The sequence below is a fragment of the Amphiura filiformis genome, chromosome 20 (assembly GCF_039555335.1).
Source record: "Amphiura filiformis chromosome 20, Afil_fr2py, whole genome shotgun sequence".
NCBI classification, from domain to species: Eukaryota; Metazoa; Echinodermata; class Ophiuroidea; order Amphilepidida; family Amphiuridae; genus Amphiura; species Amphiura filiformis.
Window position 1 is genome coordinate 39463557 of NC_092647.1, and position 16796 is coordinate 39480352.

Consider the following 16796-nt stretch of genomic DNA (forward strand, 5'->3'; position numbering starts at 1 on the left):
GGTTGAATATCTCAAAAATGATGATTGGCGACATCCGGGCTCAGTTGTGGCGAGGAGTCACATATTGTCTGATAGTTTCAGACCGGAATATAACTGGCATCTTTTTGGAGACTTTTTTCAAGGTAATTCCTACTCTCAACATTGTCAACAAAATTTTTAAAGGCCGATATCTCAATTTCCAATTTTATAATACCATAACTTACGAACTCAATATCTCTTCGCTTAGGAATGTCCGGTTTCATTGGGGGAAAACGGCATGGTGGAGCAAAATATCTCTATAATTAAGATATGTAAAAACCTTAAAATTGATAACCTGCCCAAAAGTGACTGCTTTTGACATGACACGTCACAAATGTCATATCGCCTAGACTTTCATATACAAGTGTTCATAGGTTTTCCTCAACATCACTAATTGGTGTTGCATGCACGGGACAATCAACCTCAAATGGATGATGAATATTATTACTTTTTCTTTGGGGTCATGTCCCGGCGTAAATGAAGTGCACCAAGAACCTCTCATTCAACACCTGTTTTCTCATTCAGTCATTTTTATCTGGACACTGACAAGAGTTTTATGCCATATAAGATGGAAGATACTTTTGTATAGACAAGTAATGCATATTTACATTCTATGTCTGCTTGAGAAAACGAAAATGTCAATTATTTTAAATGGATATTCGATTTCCATTTTGTAAACAGCCCTCTAGCAGTACCTTTCAATTAAATAGCACGACGACGTGTTTACTATGGAACCCAATTGCTGTACGAAATTACACAAAAGCTATGGTAATAATTTAAAAGTAGCTTTATTGTAGTACATTTTAGTCCTTAAACGGCATTTTGGCTGCTATGTTTTTAGAAAGCGCCCTCTATCGTTGCTTTTCATTCAGAAAAGTAGGCTTGAGTCTATATACCATAGTTTGCAAATGCAATAAAATTGACAAATCTAACCGTTACTTCAAATTACTATTTATATAAATGCCATTATATGGGATTTTTAGGCATTTTGGCGACCCTTTTGAAAATAGAGTCCTCTATCAATACTTTTTATTTGCAAAAGTTGACTTTAGTCAATATTACACCATACTTGAAGAAGAAAATAAAATAAAAAATCTCACAATGACTTCAAATTGGTACTTAAATGCCATTATATGGGATTCTGGTGGCCATTTTGAAAAAAACCCGCAATCACTGTTTAACCCAGATTCGACATTTTTGCAAACAACCTGATTTCAATTCCCATATGGGTAAGGTTTCCAAAATAGGTTGTCTCCAAAAATCCCTGGGGGTAGGTTCCTACCCCAGGGCCTAATATTTCATTGCCTTACATTTCGATGGCTCGATCTGACTGCCCAGATAAACAGATAGGCAATATCACTATATACCGCCAGGTCTCAAAACAAATTGTGCAATTGAAAAGCTCCCTCTTTGGCAATTAGAAAATACTGTTGTGACATGATGCTTACATAAACGTCAAGGGTGCAGTTTTAGCTTTCAAAAGCCGTTTGTTATGTTCAATGTGCTTGTTTTAATCTCGAGATATGTTTCGTTAATAACGAAATGGTAAATTATGGATCTAACATTCTATTCAATTTTTTTAAGTGGCCTCATACATTTGTGTTTAGTGAAGCAGATCTCCGGATTGCCGAAACCAAACTGAATGAAACAATCGGTATTTAAAAGCCAGGACTACTCCGTTGACGTTAATGTAAGCATCATGTCACAATATTATTTTCTAATTGCCAAATATGGCGCTTTTCATTTGCATAATTTTTAGACAGGCTGTAGTTATCCAATCTTTCAATTTGAGTATCAATTCGCATACTCGGTAATTAAGCGCAAAAGTGCAATGCAATCACAGACGTCCTGAAAGTATATAAATGGAAACAAATCAATGAGATAGCATAACGCTTCATCGCAATATTTTCTACTGGTAAACCGTACCGTCGTTATCTTATCTCTGGTATCCAATTCGCCTAGTTCAGTACAGCAAATCGGGGTAAGTAATAAACTCCTCAAAAAAAAGTTTGGAAAGTATTTTCAAGCATCTAAATCTCACATTATTTGTGACGTGTTCATATCGTGTAATTGTATATCGTATGTTGTATATTAATTGACAGCTAATTTGTTCTTAAAATCTTGTTTACAATGACACCACATTTGAAACAATCACATTTGTACATGTCTTGTGAATATAGTGGGGATCTCAATTTGCCAAATATGCTTCATTACACTATGCTGACGCCTTTGATTGGTTGTCACGAACTAAGTTGTTATGGTCTATAATACCGTTTGGCGGTACATGAAAGGGTGTTTCACGCTAACTTGAAGCATGGTAGGTATTTTGAGTAGGAATCAATTTGCATATTGTATAAGAAAGAGGGGATATCTGTTTTCTGGAATTATAGGAATTATAAGCATACACCTATATAATGATAGGTGAAGAAACCCTGGTATTCGTAGGTAATATGATCGATTTAACAATATCTATAATTGAGTTTAGCGGTTCAAATTTTGCTATTATGTTAATGAATGGATAAAATGGTAGTTTTAGATCTGTTTTAGATGGTACGTCCAAAAGGATCAATGATATTACCTTAGATCAAATATATTTTGATGTTTTTAGCAACATTTTGAACACTTCATTTTCATATACAAATAGTTAAACAGCAAATTTACGTAATACATAAGTGTTAAATGAATCCGTATATGGGGAATAATATTGTCCGGGAGTACCGCGTAAAGTTTTGACAATTAATTTACATTGGTAGGGACACTTCATTTCACAATATCATGTATTATGCTGTATTCTTAAGTAACATTTCAGTATTTGTAGGTAACAATTTTCATTTTATAAATCACTTTGAATGTATGTTCTTTTCCTTATGTGTGTTTATTGATACAAGAGACCCTATCATATATTAATAATGTCGGTTCACAGCGGTTGAATGAGGATTTAAGTAAGAAACAAAGACACTAAAATAACTTTTAATTTGCTTGATTGCACACAAATTGCTTAAAATCGTTATTACAGACTTGTGAAGTCCATCATGGAGTTAGTTACGTCTTGCGGCCTTTCGGTTGAGGGCAACTACAATTAGCTTTATACCAAGGTCCGTTACGGTGTTGTTTAGATCATGAGACAATACGAACAGTCGTTTTTGTCCATGGTATTCGTAGGTAACCTTGGCGAAAACGTTAAAAGTTACCTTCCAATAAATCAATTTGGACACAAATTACTCAGAATCTAGAAGGTCGGTAATGTACATTTTATTGTAAAATGTCATTGTAAACGGAATACATTAAAAAAAAATTACACATTGCCCCCGAATGAAAAGTATTTAATTATCTTTGTAATCACTCAAAAAGCATTTTGTGTGAATTTTGCATCCGAACTAAGTGCTATTAAATTGTTACGAGCCTTTTCATTTTACATGTAAAGTCTATGGGGGTGACGATTAGAAATGGACGGCAATATTGAAAAAACCTCATTTTTGGGCCATTTTAGACACTAAAATGCCCATAAAAAAGAATAGCACCTAGTTCGGATGTAAAATTCTACCTGAGTGAGTACAAACAAACATTTCATTCGGGGGCTACAGCAAAAACAAAACATGTCCTATACCTTAATGGTTATGGAACAAAGGTGCGTCGTCTATTTCAGTACATATTTTTAACAATATAGCCGTATTCAGTTTTGCATGGCAGTCATGTATGTGAATTTTCAACTTTCATTGACATATGATTTGATAGCGAACGTATGGGCCTTCTTTATGCACGGATATGGGCATTGGCATGAATGGCGATGTTTCACAATACTGCCATGATGTCAAATTGTATTTGTAGGCAAAAATCGGGTAGTATTAAAGAGTGTATTACCCTGCACCTATTGCTTAAATATTATTTACTATTCTCTCAGTTTGTGGAAATGACACAGCTTTTAACATGTATTCTGAGGTAACGCATACTTTTTACCAAAGCTACATTTGTACCATTTATAATTTCTGGCAGCTAAACACGATAATAAAGATGTCTTAAAGGTGGGTAACCTGATTGACAATCTCATCCCCCACTTTACCTCATCAAAATTTTCAATTGATCGTCGGCTTTTCCTCCCAGCTACATACACTTTAAGAATATATCATTAGATTTATAAAATTTACTTCGAGGACTGTTATATATCAAAAATGTGAAAATATCAAATTTTAATAATTTGTCCTATAATTTGTATTATATCGTGAATTTCAAAAAATGAAAATTATTTGATATCAGAAAGACATTCTTCGTATTCAGAATACAATTCGATATGTCTGATGTGCTCTCATGTCCCACGAAAAATACTGTCGAAACGCTCAAAACGCTCATTCCAGATCCTTAAGATGATTAGCTGTTTGCGATTACTGGCTCTGTGATTCGCCGATTTAAATCTATTATAACTAAATACTAAATAACTTACTAAATTCTTAGACTAAGGTTAGGCGTATTATCTTAGGCATTTTTTGAAGGTATCTGCCATTCATAATAATGTGAGCACAGCGAGCATGAAATTTTGCATACTTGAACGTGTTTCTAACACTTTCCCTGCAATCTAAATTTAAGGCGTAATATTATATAGAAACGTTGTCCAAAACATCTGTGCCAAAAATCGCTTGCCCGGCGCCCCAGCCAAAAATCGCTTGTCTCCCCTTTCGACCTGCCAAAAATGCTTGCCCTCTCCTCTCCAGGGGTACACATAATTATTGCCCCACCCTAAATAAATTGGAAATATTAATAGTAGGCCTACATGCTGAGCTTATTTTAGAGAGTGAATTGCCGGGATTTGAGCTGAAGTCAAGTGCAATGCATGAGCAAATGAAAATGATCTTTCATTATGATTTTCTTTGTTTATTTATTTCTTTGTTGTTGTTTTTGTTTTTCAGATTTCAGATTATAACGTCAACAAGAGCTCTACGTCATGGCCAATCCACAACGCATCATCATAGCCTTCATGTTTATAGCAATCGTTGGTGTTCATCCTGAAGACCCGCCAACGGTGTCACCAGTTTGCCAGACAATTTGTGACAGCGAAAGTTGTGTTGAAGCTACATTCAGTGCTGGAGAATGCATTAAGATATGTACTTATGTAACACAGTCATCATTTGAGACTTTTAAATGTGTGACAGGTACGTAAACACACTCGAGAATCGATCGAGTAAGACTCGATATTCCTATCTCCATCTTTAATACAATTCGAAACTCGAAAATCATAACTATTTCATTCAATAACATAGGTATACTGTACTGTTGTTGCAATTAATATAAACCTTTTTTTATTGAATACTTTACAGCTGAGTTCAACTGAATGCGTCACCAAGCATGATTAATAACATAATGGTTTCTTAAGAATCACCTATTGTGGCATAGGACTTGACTTAATAATTCGTGATGCTTCTGGCGAGATTATTATTTAAGCATCTAGCGGCAAGCTCGCGTAAAAGCTGGCAACCAGCTCAATTTGGTTAATTAGGGTATGCTGAATATAAAAACGTTGTCTGCCATCACTAGTAGAAAAATTGTAATGAGAATTCTTTCAAAGTGATGCGAATTGGACAAAAGTATGAGAATTGAAAATATTCTATGATATGTTCTCATCCAAATGAATGAGAAGTACTAATTCACCTGTCAACAACTTGTCACAGATGGTTGTTTGACACTGAATATAATGTGAGCTTCAATTGTCTAATAAAGAATTATTATGATTACTTACTTTCCCCGCTTCCCTTATTCAATGTTGTATACCAAACGCCGCATTTGTTTAAAATGTGCGATATGTTTGCTCCAACATTGGTAGGTGGGGGAGGGAGGGGGTTCAAAATAGGCTGCAAATTATACAAAATAGTAAAATATCCTATGGCGAACTTCATATGAACGGTTTTATTCAACCGAGGGTGCGAAATATGCATATATACAGTTATTAGGTCTATGAATTTTTATAATAAGAAAATTTAACATGTTAAAGGGAAATGAAAATCAATCAATCAATCCAGATTTATTCATTTAGAATGAAAGAAAGAAAGAAAGAAAGAAAGAAAGAAAGAAAGAAAGAAAGAAAGAAAGAAAGAAAGAAAGAAAGAAAGAAAGAAAGAAAGAAAGAAAGAATTGAGTCACCAAAAGACCCGCTCACCTTCCAATTCTACTCATAGACCTTTGGCATAAACATATGCCGATAATGCAGTTGTATAATTGATTAAATAAGTTGAGGTAAAAAAGCTTAAAAAGAAAGGTTTTAAACATATCCTACAGAAGAGGAGAGGAAAAGTAATAATGATAACAAAATAACACTACAGAAGATTCGAACTCATGACTCTCAATATAGCCTATAGTTCACAAGTCAGATTCTCTACCGCTGCACCACGAGGAACGCTATGAAAAATTAATCGATTTGTAATGTAAAGTCTGCACAAAAAGTAACTCAGCTATTATATATACGCCTATAGATTCAGAACTAATAATTGTTTTCACAATATTTTAACATAAAAAGAAGGATGATTTATTTACGCGCATTTTGATACCCCAATTGTCCAATTGTGTTCAATATTCACAACACAGCAGTGTTTTGAAAGAAAAATACCCCAATTTTTGAATTTAAAAGTTGCAGTTATTTGTATTGATTTGAAGTAAGCGCGAAGATAATGGCGGGCTTTACGTGTTACAGTGCTGGCATTATAATCATTCATCTCTGTAAACTGCAACTTCTAAATTCGGGTATTTTTCTGTATAAAAGCACTACTGTGTTGTTAATATTGAACGACATTTGACGAAGGGTATCAAAATGCGTGTAAATAAATCATCCTTCTCTCTATGTTGAAATATTGTGAAAACAATTATTTGTTCTGAATCTATATGCGTATTCATAACAGCTGAGCTACTTTTTGTGCAGACTTTATATTAAGTTATTCAATGTACGTATGGCCCGTGGCGTGGTAGAATACTGAACTGGAACGTCTGAAATACACATAATTTCGTCGGTTTACTACGAATATATTTGTTGGCAATGTACTTAGGGTTGTGAAAATAAACTTAGAATTTTGATTCAAGCACTTTCCCACGGTGGACAAAATTTAAATAAAGAAATTACATCAATTTCTTTTAACAATGTTTGTGTCCACCGTTAGGCCATCAACCTGTTATACTTATTATAGATAAATTTGCACGACTGAGAACGGCTCTACTACAGTGTAGTGGTTTCGTTAATGTTTGTGATCACAAGGTGTAGAGTTCGAGTTCCATTGACGCCGATTTTTTCATTTAAAAATCTGCTCTTCATCCCTTTTATTAAATTTCAGATGACATATACGATAGCGGAGTTTATCGATTCGGTTTTTAAAAATTATGATCAAAAATGAAATCTGTGAGTTTAGCAATGTCTCAAGATACTGATTTATGCCTTCCTTAGATTTTACGTTCACCCATTTGGACCCAAATAACGCAATGTATATATGTGTTTTGCATCAAAACAATGTATTAAAAATCATAATAATTCCTTTTGAGAAAATTGAAGCTCACATTAATTTCAGTGTCAAACAGCCATCTGTGACAGGTTGTTGACAGGTGAATTAGTATTTCTTATTCATTTGGATTAGAAAATTTCATAGCAATGAGAAAATTTTCAATTCTCATACCTTTGTCCAATTCTCATCGCTTTGAAAGAATTCTCATTTTAAATGTACACTGGTGCATTGGAACCCCGTGACCCTTTATTTCATTTTTCATTTCATATTTATTCAAAATAACATCGTGGCAAATAAAAGTTGCACATAATTATGAAAGCACACCCCGTAACTAATCTTATCTCCACACTTATCCTCACATACACACATCCCCTCACTCACTCTTAAGTGCCCCTCTTACTCCCAAACACAGTCACCCCAAATAATACGCACACATACCAAATCACCCCTATTCACACTCATACCCATACCATAAAAATTGTCACATCAAAATAATTAAATTGCATCAAATTATTAAACTGCATCATTGGGTGAAACAAAACATCAATTTAAGCATTTAGTAAGTTGATGAAGTGTGGAATTGGACTCTTTCTGACCCGCTCAGTTCTACAAGGTAAACGAGTGATGGAATTTGAATTGCGCAATTCACTGCCATGCATAGAACGCCTTGTAGGGGGAATGAGATTGCTCGTACGATCACATTTTGGCAGAGACTGAGCAAATTTCACACTGTGATTTTTCCTACGGTCAGAAAGATTCTGAATTCCACATTCTTCAATTGCATCAGTATGTGAGTTGTATTTCTTGCCAAGTATTATTTTGCAAGCCATTTTTTGCACTTTTTCAAGAGAATTAACCTGTTTACATGTCAAAAACGAATCCCATACAACATCACCATATTCTAACAATGGCCGTATAAAAACCCCGGGGCCAATCTCCTACATGCTCATATAGGGGCAAAATTAAACATGCCCCAAATTCAATAAAAACATGTCAAATTATTCGTCTGGGTCAAAGAATTACAAAAATGTAACATATTTTCGCGTACGGCATTATAGTTACCAAGTTACGAGGCTCAACAGCTCCAAGGTCAATTTGCATGTTATACAGGTGACAATTAAAGTTGCTCCGATTTTCGTAATAATGGATGCAAACTGTTCCTCAAGTTCAAAGGATTCAGAAAAAAATAATAATTTTTACTATCTGCGATTTTAAGTTCAGAAGATAGATGATACATAAATGCAAATTCTATTGGATCCTATGCAACCCTGCATATCTTTTGACTCTTTGTTGTGTAACATGGTAACTAGACATCGCAGATAGTGTAAATTATTCCTTTTCTGAAACCTCTAAATGTCTAAGCTAGTCGAGCAATTGTCGTCAACTTTTACGAAAATTGGAGCAACTTTAACTTTTGACCCATAGGCTACTCAACAAGCAAATGACCTGTGACCTTTTGTGCCCCAAAACTTCTCAACGATAGGTCGTATACGCACACACATTACATTTCTGGGATCCACGGGGCTAGACGCACAATTTGACATGTTTGAAAGTGTCACTGGAATATATACATACATTTTTGCCCACTATACGATCCAATGGGGTCATTTTGGGGTCTTTTTGAGGGGCGCGGTCTCATGATATTGTTTGGCAGACAACATATGTGAGTTCAGCATACCCAAATCAAACAAAAACAACCTGGTTGCTAACTTTTACGCAAACTTGCCGCTAGGAACACGAGTTTTTCAAAATAGAACCAGTCTATTAAAAACAATATTTTGTACAGAAAATTTCTAATACAAGTATAGTCCCTGTAATTATTAATCTTGTGTTTCAGATACCAAGATAGCTGCAATCAATGCCGCTGTTGAAAAAGGAATTCAGAAGATCTGTGCTGGTTCTACTGCGTGTCCCACTTTATGTACTGGAGGTGGATTCACAAAAGAAGGTCAGTTCATAAATCTTCCAAAATGGATGTTTAGGAGAACCCTTTTCTCAAAGGTGTCCACTGCAGACAACATGTTCCAAAGTTTCGGTGTAAAAAAAACATCAGTTGGGTCCTCATTAAGAAGAAGCATGAACTTAGGCAAGTTTTTTTTAATTATTTTTTAATTAGTCTCTATTTCGAAATCTTAAAGAAAAGAAAGCAATTTGCACGTATATTTTTATTTAAAACGTTCATATTTTTCGAGTTATCTTGTCACAAAAATCGTGCAATGTTGTCAAAAGTGAAATCTGAGAAATCGACGTTTTAATTTAAAAAAATGTCAAAATTATGCACAAAGCGTCCTCATATTTTAAAACGGTAAGCCTTTCATGCTTGTAAAAGCTTTATCTGGTGCATGGTCTAAATGTGCATCTTTTTGCACATATGAATCCATGATGTCTACTTTTAGTGCGCCAAAATTAAAAATAATTTTAAAATTTGAGTTGCATTTTGAACTTGTTTTGTTTACACAATTTGCTCCATGGTGTTAACAACATACCGAATGCGCCTTGACTGAGTTGGACATACACAATGTGTATTACACAACATAGGACATACACGCAAGATTGCGCCGCGTCACGCGCGAGTAATCACAAGTTTTTGCTTCCGCGCATTACTGACTTATTATTTCCCGCCAATTTACTAAGCTGTCTTGAGCCATGTGACTTTTTAGAGTTGAAAAGAGCAAAATATATCAAGCAATGTATTGTATTTTATCAGTTTAAGTGAAAGAGTACATCTTAGTGTTCATTAGGTATCAAGAAAATGTCAAACTCAGGCGTAGACGAACTCGTCTCCTTTTATTCTATCCCATTTCCATTTCCATTTTTCCAAGTTCTTTATATCTGATCCAGAAGTTGCACTTACTTTTAGTACGTTTCAGCAACACTCTTGCCTTTGTCAAGACTTTATGATTTTCTAGAACTTGATGAATTTCTAGAACTGGGATCCAGGAAATTCCCAGATGGAAACTCAACTGGCAACACCAAGACCTAGGCTGGACATATATCTAGCGTCGGTTGCCAGTAGTAATCACTCATCATCAAGTCAAAGTCAGCAGAGTTGCTGAAACGTATAAAAAAGTAAACTTTACAACTTCTGGATCAGATATAAAGAACTTTGGTTATGGTTACCTAGTTACCTACCGATCCTAATGAATTTGTTCAATCATGATAGAGCTGATGCCGTTTTGGAGGCAGAGTAATTTATTTTAATTTTATATACGCCAAAAATAAATACGCCATAAAATTTCAAAATATGGTTTGTTTTCTGTCATAGCTTGTCATGATATTGTTATAATTGATTCCATAACAACTTGAAGTGTTGGGAAAAGGTTAACGGTCATTGGACCTGGACTATTGTCCAAAATAGGTAACGGAATTATTAATCTCTTCCTTACTGCATAGTGTTGAGTCAGCGAGCCCGTCAACTGATAATAATAGAGGTTGTGCATATGACGTATCATTCCGTACATATGACGGCCTTCTCAAATGCATTCAACAAAAGCATGATGGCAATCTACCGGGACAGTTCATCTCACACACATAACAAATACAAAAACACACACATTAACAATAGCCTGGTGACTGACCTCTGTGTGTGTGGGGGTGTGTGTGTGTGAGTGAGCATGTTGTACGCCATGCGGTCATCTGCTTTTAGACTGCTTTCACGAATGGCGGCCTTCTCAAATGCATTCAACAAAAGCATGATTGCATTCTACCAGTTCGTCTCACACACATATCAAATGCACTACGATCAAATACGCTCGTAGGTTGATGACAACATTTGATTGAACGGACTGCACTGTGCCATGATTACGGTGAAAGACACCGGTTCAAATCATTTGTTTGGAGCCAATCGATAAACGCATGCAGGACCTCGATATACGAATCTAATTTCACGCATTCCTACACCTCAATGGCAGCCATAGATTGATCCCCGTCGCACATCGCCATGGTAGGTTGAATCCACAGCCACACATGGCCATTTTGTTCCGACCTGTTTAATAGTTTTGTGACGCATAATGGGCCGAGAGACATCCGACAATAGCCTGGTGACTGACCTCTGTGTGTGTGAGTGAGCATATTATACGCTGTGTGGTCATCTGCTTTTAGACTGCTTCCACGAATGGCCTACGCTGCGCTATAGTTCGGCATATATAAAATCAGAATTTTTGTCAGTTTTTGCGCTCAATGCGCACGGTTCTTTCTCAATACGCAAGCTAACGACTATCAAATCCTTTCAACACATATATTCAAGTGCAAGCAAACAAATATGGCTTCTTTAGAATAAAAAAAATACGGGAGATATTCATTATTTTCTACCCCGGTATCCAAAGATTTATCGTCTGAATATCAAATCATGCATCACGTGTATCCATCCCGGGTACTGATTTTAGTGTCTCTGCTGTACAATGTAATAATTATTAACCAGGCGATGTCGGTGTGCATCGGCTCCATCTCACCTAAAATGTGAAATGATGCGGCCTTAGAGAGTATTTTAAACTGCATTGTATCACCCGTGTTACACGTAGACAAAATAATGATAACAGTTTACACAAAAAAACATAACATCGATTTTTAAGCGGCTTTAATCCACCCAATTGGGCAATCACAACACCAGTTTGTTGCTGCGGGGACCCAGTAATGGCCGACCAAATCCTGACCATGACTTGGCTCGTTGGATTCTTATATACCTGCACACAAATGCAGGTTACTCCAAACAGTTGTGGAACGTATAATAATTCCCATGTTGGAGTTGCGTATATATGTTCAAATTTCAAGATGGCTGCCAATAAGTCAGGTGACCAACTGGTCTAGGGCGCTGGAAGTATACTGTAGCCATGATAGCGGCCCACCTCTGCAAAAACCAATTTCACTTTTTTAAGATTTCATATTAGGGAAATGTGGCTGGGCGAATTTACGTATGACGTAGGATGGTATAGTTTGTTACACATCAGCACATAATTATGTATTGTACTGCACTGGTTTGTGGGTAAAGATTGTCTTGAAAGTATCTAAGCTCTTCAACCTTCAAAACACTCAAATCACTGTACAGATAATAATTATGAATGGCTAGGTGTCAAAAATGAGGCTTTTTGTGTCAGGTTATAAGGTCATCTGTGGGTCAAATACTTGAGGTCAATCCTGGGCAGCAAGACAATAAGCTTTTTATATGGCTGGAGACATTCAAGATTTTGTCTATTTTACCTGTTCTTGAAACTGAATTTGGATATACATTTAGCTTTGGCATACAATTGAGATAGTAAACCTAGAACTGATTTGACACACAATGGTAAAACAGGCACCTGACTCACCAACATGATTCAAACGGAAGTTTATGAATGATTAACATTATTTTCTAATATTTAACAACGCATATTCAAACTCGATTATAGTAGGCCTAAGCTTTCCAAATGAATAGATTCTTAAGAAAAAAAAACCACTGCAAATGTTCTTACTACCATATTTATTTTCAAAAATATAATTTTGAAGGTGGTAACCTGCATCAAATTTACAGATTTTGAAAAAGAGAATGTAGCCTAAACCCAGATTTTCGTATTATGTTTTCCATAAATGCAGCATTGTACGTCTCATACATCAAACTTGAGTTGACAGGTGACAGCGAGTTGGAGTTCAACATTATAGAATGCGAACACAATGTCTTCGGCCATGTTGGGGAGTACGCTATAGGAAGTTTTAAAATCACAGATGGTGCTACAGAAAACGAAGTAGACTGTAAGTTCCACCCCAGTTGTCTTGCCACTAGCCCCCATTTTGACTCCCGTGGGATGCTGGCCGCCCTCTTTAGTAAGGCCTGTATGCCTTTTTGTACTTTTAGCCCATTTTTTACAATTTCTGTCAAATTTTGCCCTCTTGAAAGTTGCTTTTCCCCTTCCCCCTATTTCCTACCTCATCTGAATACGCCAATGTACAAAATATAGTGCAAGAAAGATGTGCGAGTAATAGCTGTCTTTTGCTGATTAAAATATATAGCGCTGTTAAACCCATAATGTGTGATTTGCTCCACAGCGACGCCCTCATTTTTTCGTAGAATTTCTACTTTTGGCATGATTGTCACATAATGCCCAATGATATACTAAATAACCACTTGAAAGACTAAGCCTAAAATTTAAATTCTATATTAAATCCTGAGATCTCCAGTTGATTCCAAGGTCACCGAACGAGTGGTGACTAAACACATCGCATGTATGTGTAATATTGAATCAGTGACGTATAAACGGTGTGCATATTAGAGAGGTTGCGAAATGACGTTACTTTAACTTTAACTTTAACGTCTAGAGGATTATAGAGGATTATGTATTCAAAACCACCTTGGTTTTGAATACATAATCCTCTATAATCCTCTAGACGTTAAAGTTAAAGTTAAAGTAACGTCATTTCGCAACCTCTCTATTGCGTTTCGTTTTAAACTAGAAATCTATTGTTTATGCCAGTCACACATAATTGCTTTAAGGTTCCTACTTGAGAACCAGCAGAAACCAACACTGATTATGTGACGAACAATCACCAACTGAATGCCATAAAATTAACATTTTAGGAAACTTTTAGGATTTCTCTGCAAAATGTAATTTCAAAATACAACATGAGATATAATTGTACATACGACTTTCTTGCATTTACACGACGAAATTAAAGTAAATATGAATACTAGGAATGATCCTGGCTCGAAATCAGAACAAAAAGGCTCTAAATGCTGGCACAAAAGTATACCGGGGCCAAATTAAACCGGGGCAAAAACTGTTCTAATTCTGACCAATTCTTAGCATTAAAATTGCAATTGCCGATGCTGGTGATATTCGCCGTAGAAGTAGTGATGTAACAGGATTAATAATTACAATAGCGATAGATGAATACAATTTTTGTATAATGTTGACGTACGCTGTTACTCTACATCACACATTGATTATCAAAGAATAGTCAAAAGAAGTAGTGATGTAACAGTATTAATAATTACCATAGAGATAGATGAATACAATTTTTGAATAATGTTGACGTACGCTGTTACTCTACATCGCACATTGATTAACAAAGAATAGTCAAAAGACCTGGATCGTAATTCTATAGAAAGTTCACATTATGCTGACATTTCTCAAACCTGTACGATTAGTGTCTTTGAAAAGAGCCGTATTGTATCTAAGGCGTGTGAAAGAAATCCCTCCCATCTTTGCATGGGATGATCCCATCCCAATCCCATGCAAAAGATGGAGCATGTGTCAGTGACCGATGTTTCACTCACTATTAGAATTATATGCTATATGTATCCCATGTCTGTGAAGATGGAGTAAGGATCGAAGCTGGCCCATCAAGGTTGTGGTTTTACTCTCTTTTGTACTATGTGACAAAATCTATAAATCTCATAAATGGCCAGAGTTCTTATGGGATTATCTTAAAGCCATATTATAACATTATCATACAAAATAGATTAGTATTTCTTTACCATCAAATGTTAGCTTTTACTGTCAAATATATCCCCTTTTAATTTTGAGCCGAACAACTAAGGCAAAGCAAAGGAAATTGGAAATTACTACCAGCGCCGATGTCGCGTTACTCTATGGTCCTTCGTTGTCATAACCGTCACGGCCGGCATGTACGTAATGTGTTACGAATATCGCGTATGCGTTCGACTAATATTTACATCGTAATGATAAAACGACGGTTCCTGCGTTAATGTTTTATACAAAATCTCGGATTTTGACAAAACTACAGCACCAAGGGTCTGCAGGGTATGTTGGTTTAAAGGAAATCTGTACCATAAACTAATCAATGGCTAATATAGTTATATACCCCTAAATTAAACATACCAGACGGTCTATATGAATTTCGGAATATTCCTAACAAAGAAAAAGCACTTTTAATTCTTCGTTACTGCGATTCATGGGCGCCGCCATGATAGCTGCTTCTGCCACAAGCAGTAGCGTAACCTTTCACACAGACCCACGGCGAGCGTATGTTGCTATGGCATTCGCGACCCCACAGCGAAATTTGGTTTTTAGTGCTATTTTTACTTTTCGTTCTCAAAAGACATTGTTGATCATAAATATTACTTAAAATACATTTTTTTATGTTCTTCTGTAGTTTTATGGGTAAAAATTGTCGCGGTTTTTTTTTGAACGAATGTTGAATCTGAACTTCGGTAGTATTCGCTTCGTGTCACCAAAGTTCACGAGCGCGATCGTTGGTGGCACAGATTTCGCTGGTTTCAATATCGGGGTACCGTTACAGCGTTAAAAAACACACACGTTGTGGGCCAAAATGGAGTAAAATTGCAAGATTTTGCGGGCGCGCACTGACCCGTCAAAAATCAAATTTAGCTTCCATTTTGGGCTACTAAAACAGTCTGAAATTAAAATGTTTTACCACCAATGCTTCCGCCGTCGCTGATTTTCAATATTTTAATGATGTAAGTCACCAACAAATCTTTTCTAACTGAATATTCAGCATGTTCAGTCAAATCTGAATTTACCGACTGCAGTTATTCATAGTATACTCATAGTATTATTTATACGCTCTCTCTCTCTCTCTCTCTCTCTCTCTCTCTCTCTCTCTCTCTCTCTCTCTCTCTCTCTCTCTCTCTCTCTCTCTCTCTCTCTCTCTCTCTCTCTCTCTCTCTCTCTCTCTCTCTCTCTCTCTCTCTCTCTCTCTCTCTCTCTCTCTCTCTCTTAACGATTGAAGCTTCCATCAAAGTCGAGCCAAAACCAGAAGAAACTTTATGCTCACTTTGCGCCTCATTGTGCCCAGTGGGCACATCTGACATTTACATCACGTACCAGTGAAATCGCGTTTAAATTTTGACGTCGAAATCAGCTTGAAATTTTAATTTTAATTTAATTTATGCTTTGGAAGTTGTTGAAATCAGGTTGAAATTTCAACGTTGTATCAACGTTGAAATTTCAACCTGATTTTAACCAACCTCTAGGTTGAAATCAGGTTGAAATCAGGTTTTGTTAAAAACGTCGTTTTCTCTCTCTCTCTCTCTCTCTCTCTCTCTCTCTCTCTCTCTCTCTCTCTCTCTTTCTCTCTCTCTTAATCAACAGTTTTGCCGAGTGGAATCAAATGCCGACGAAGATTGAACTGTCTTCAGTCAACCCGGACCGATTGGAACACGGGATGAATTATAGTATCTTTGTGGTAGTAAAATTTCCACTCGCTTTTTAGTTTCTCATTGTTGTCCTGTAGAAAACAACTCATTTTAGCCATATTGTTTCAGCGATGTATAGTGTGAGTAATTCGCTTTAGGCCTGCACTTCATATGATAGAAAACATAAACAATATCACCACATGTCTTGCCTGAATCAG

The 16796-nt window shown here is 36.1% G+C and overlaps 1 protein-coding gene across 2 annotated transcripts; it reads left to right on the forward strand.

Moving 5' to 3' along the window:
- Positions 1-1871: 1871 nt before the first annotated feature.
- On the forward strand, positions 1872-16450 carry LOC140142890 (uncharacterized). 2 transcript variants are annotated; one of them, XM_072164911.1, is made up of 5 exons: positions 1872-1999; positions 4927-5162; positions 9328-9438; positions 13059-13214; positions 16173-16448. In XM_072164911.1, the coding sequence occupies exons 2-5, from the start codon at positions 4955-4957 to the stop codon at positions 16271-16273; spliced, it is 576 nt and encodes a 191-aa protein (XP_072021012.1). In that variant the 5' UTR covers positions 1872-1999; positions 4927-4954; the 3' UTR covers positions 16274-16448. The 2 variants fall into 2 exon arrangements, with proteins under 2 accessions (XP_072021012.1, XP_072021013.1); XM_072164912.1 differs by having other exon boundaries at positions 1884-1999; positions 4920-5162; positions 16173-16450.
- Positions 16451-16796: the final 346 nt, after the last annotated feature.

Bases quoted from the DNA above. Each gene is read 5' to 3' on its own strand.
- LOC140142890 (XM_072164911.1), top strand. From the start codon at position 4,955: ATGGCCAATCCACAACGCATCATCATAGCCTTCATGTTTATAGCAATC. The intron at 9,439-13,058 runs GTCAGTTCATAA...CCATAAATGCAG, and splicing joins AGGTGGATTCACAAAAGAAG to CATTGTACGTCTCATACATC. The intron at 13,215-16,172 runs GTAAGTTCCACC...TAACGATTGAAG, and splicing joins TACAGAAAACGAAGTAGACT to CTTCCATCAAAGTCGAGCCA.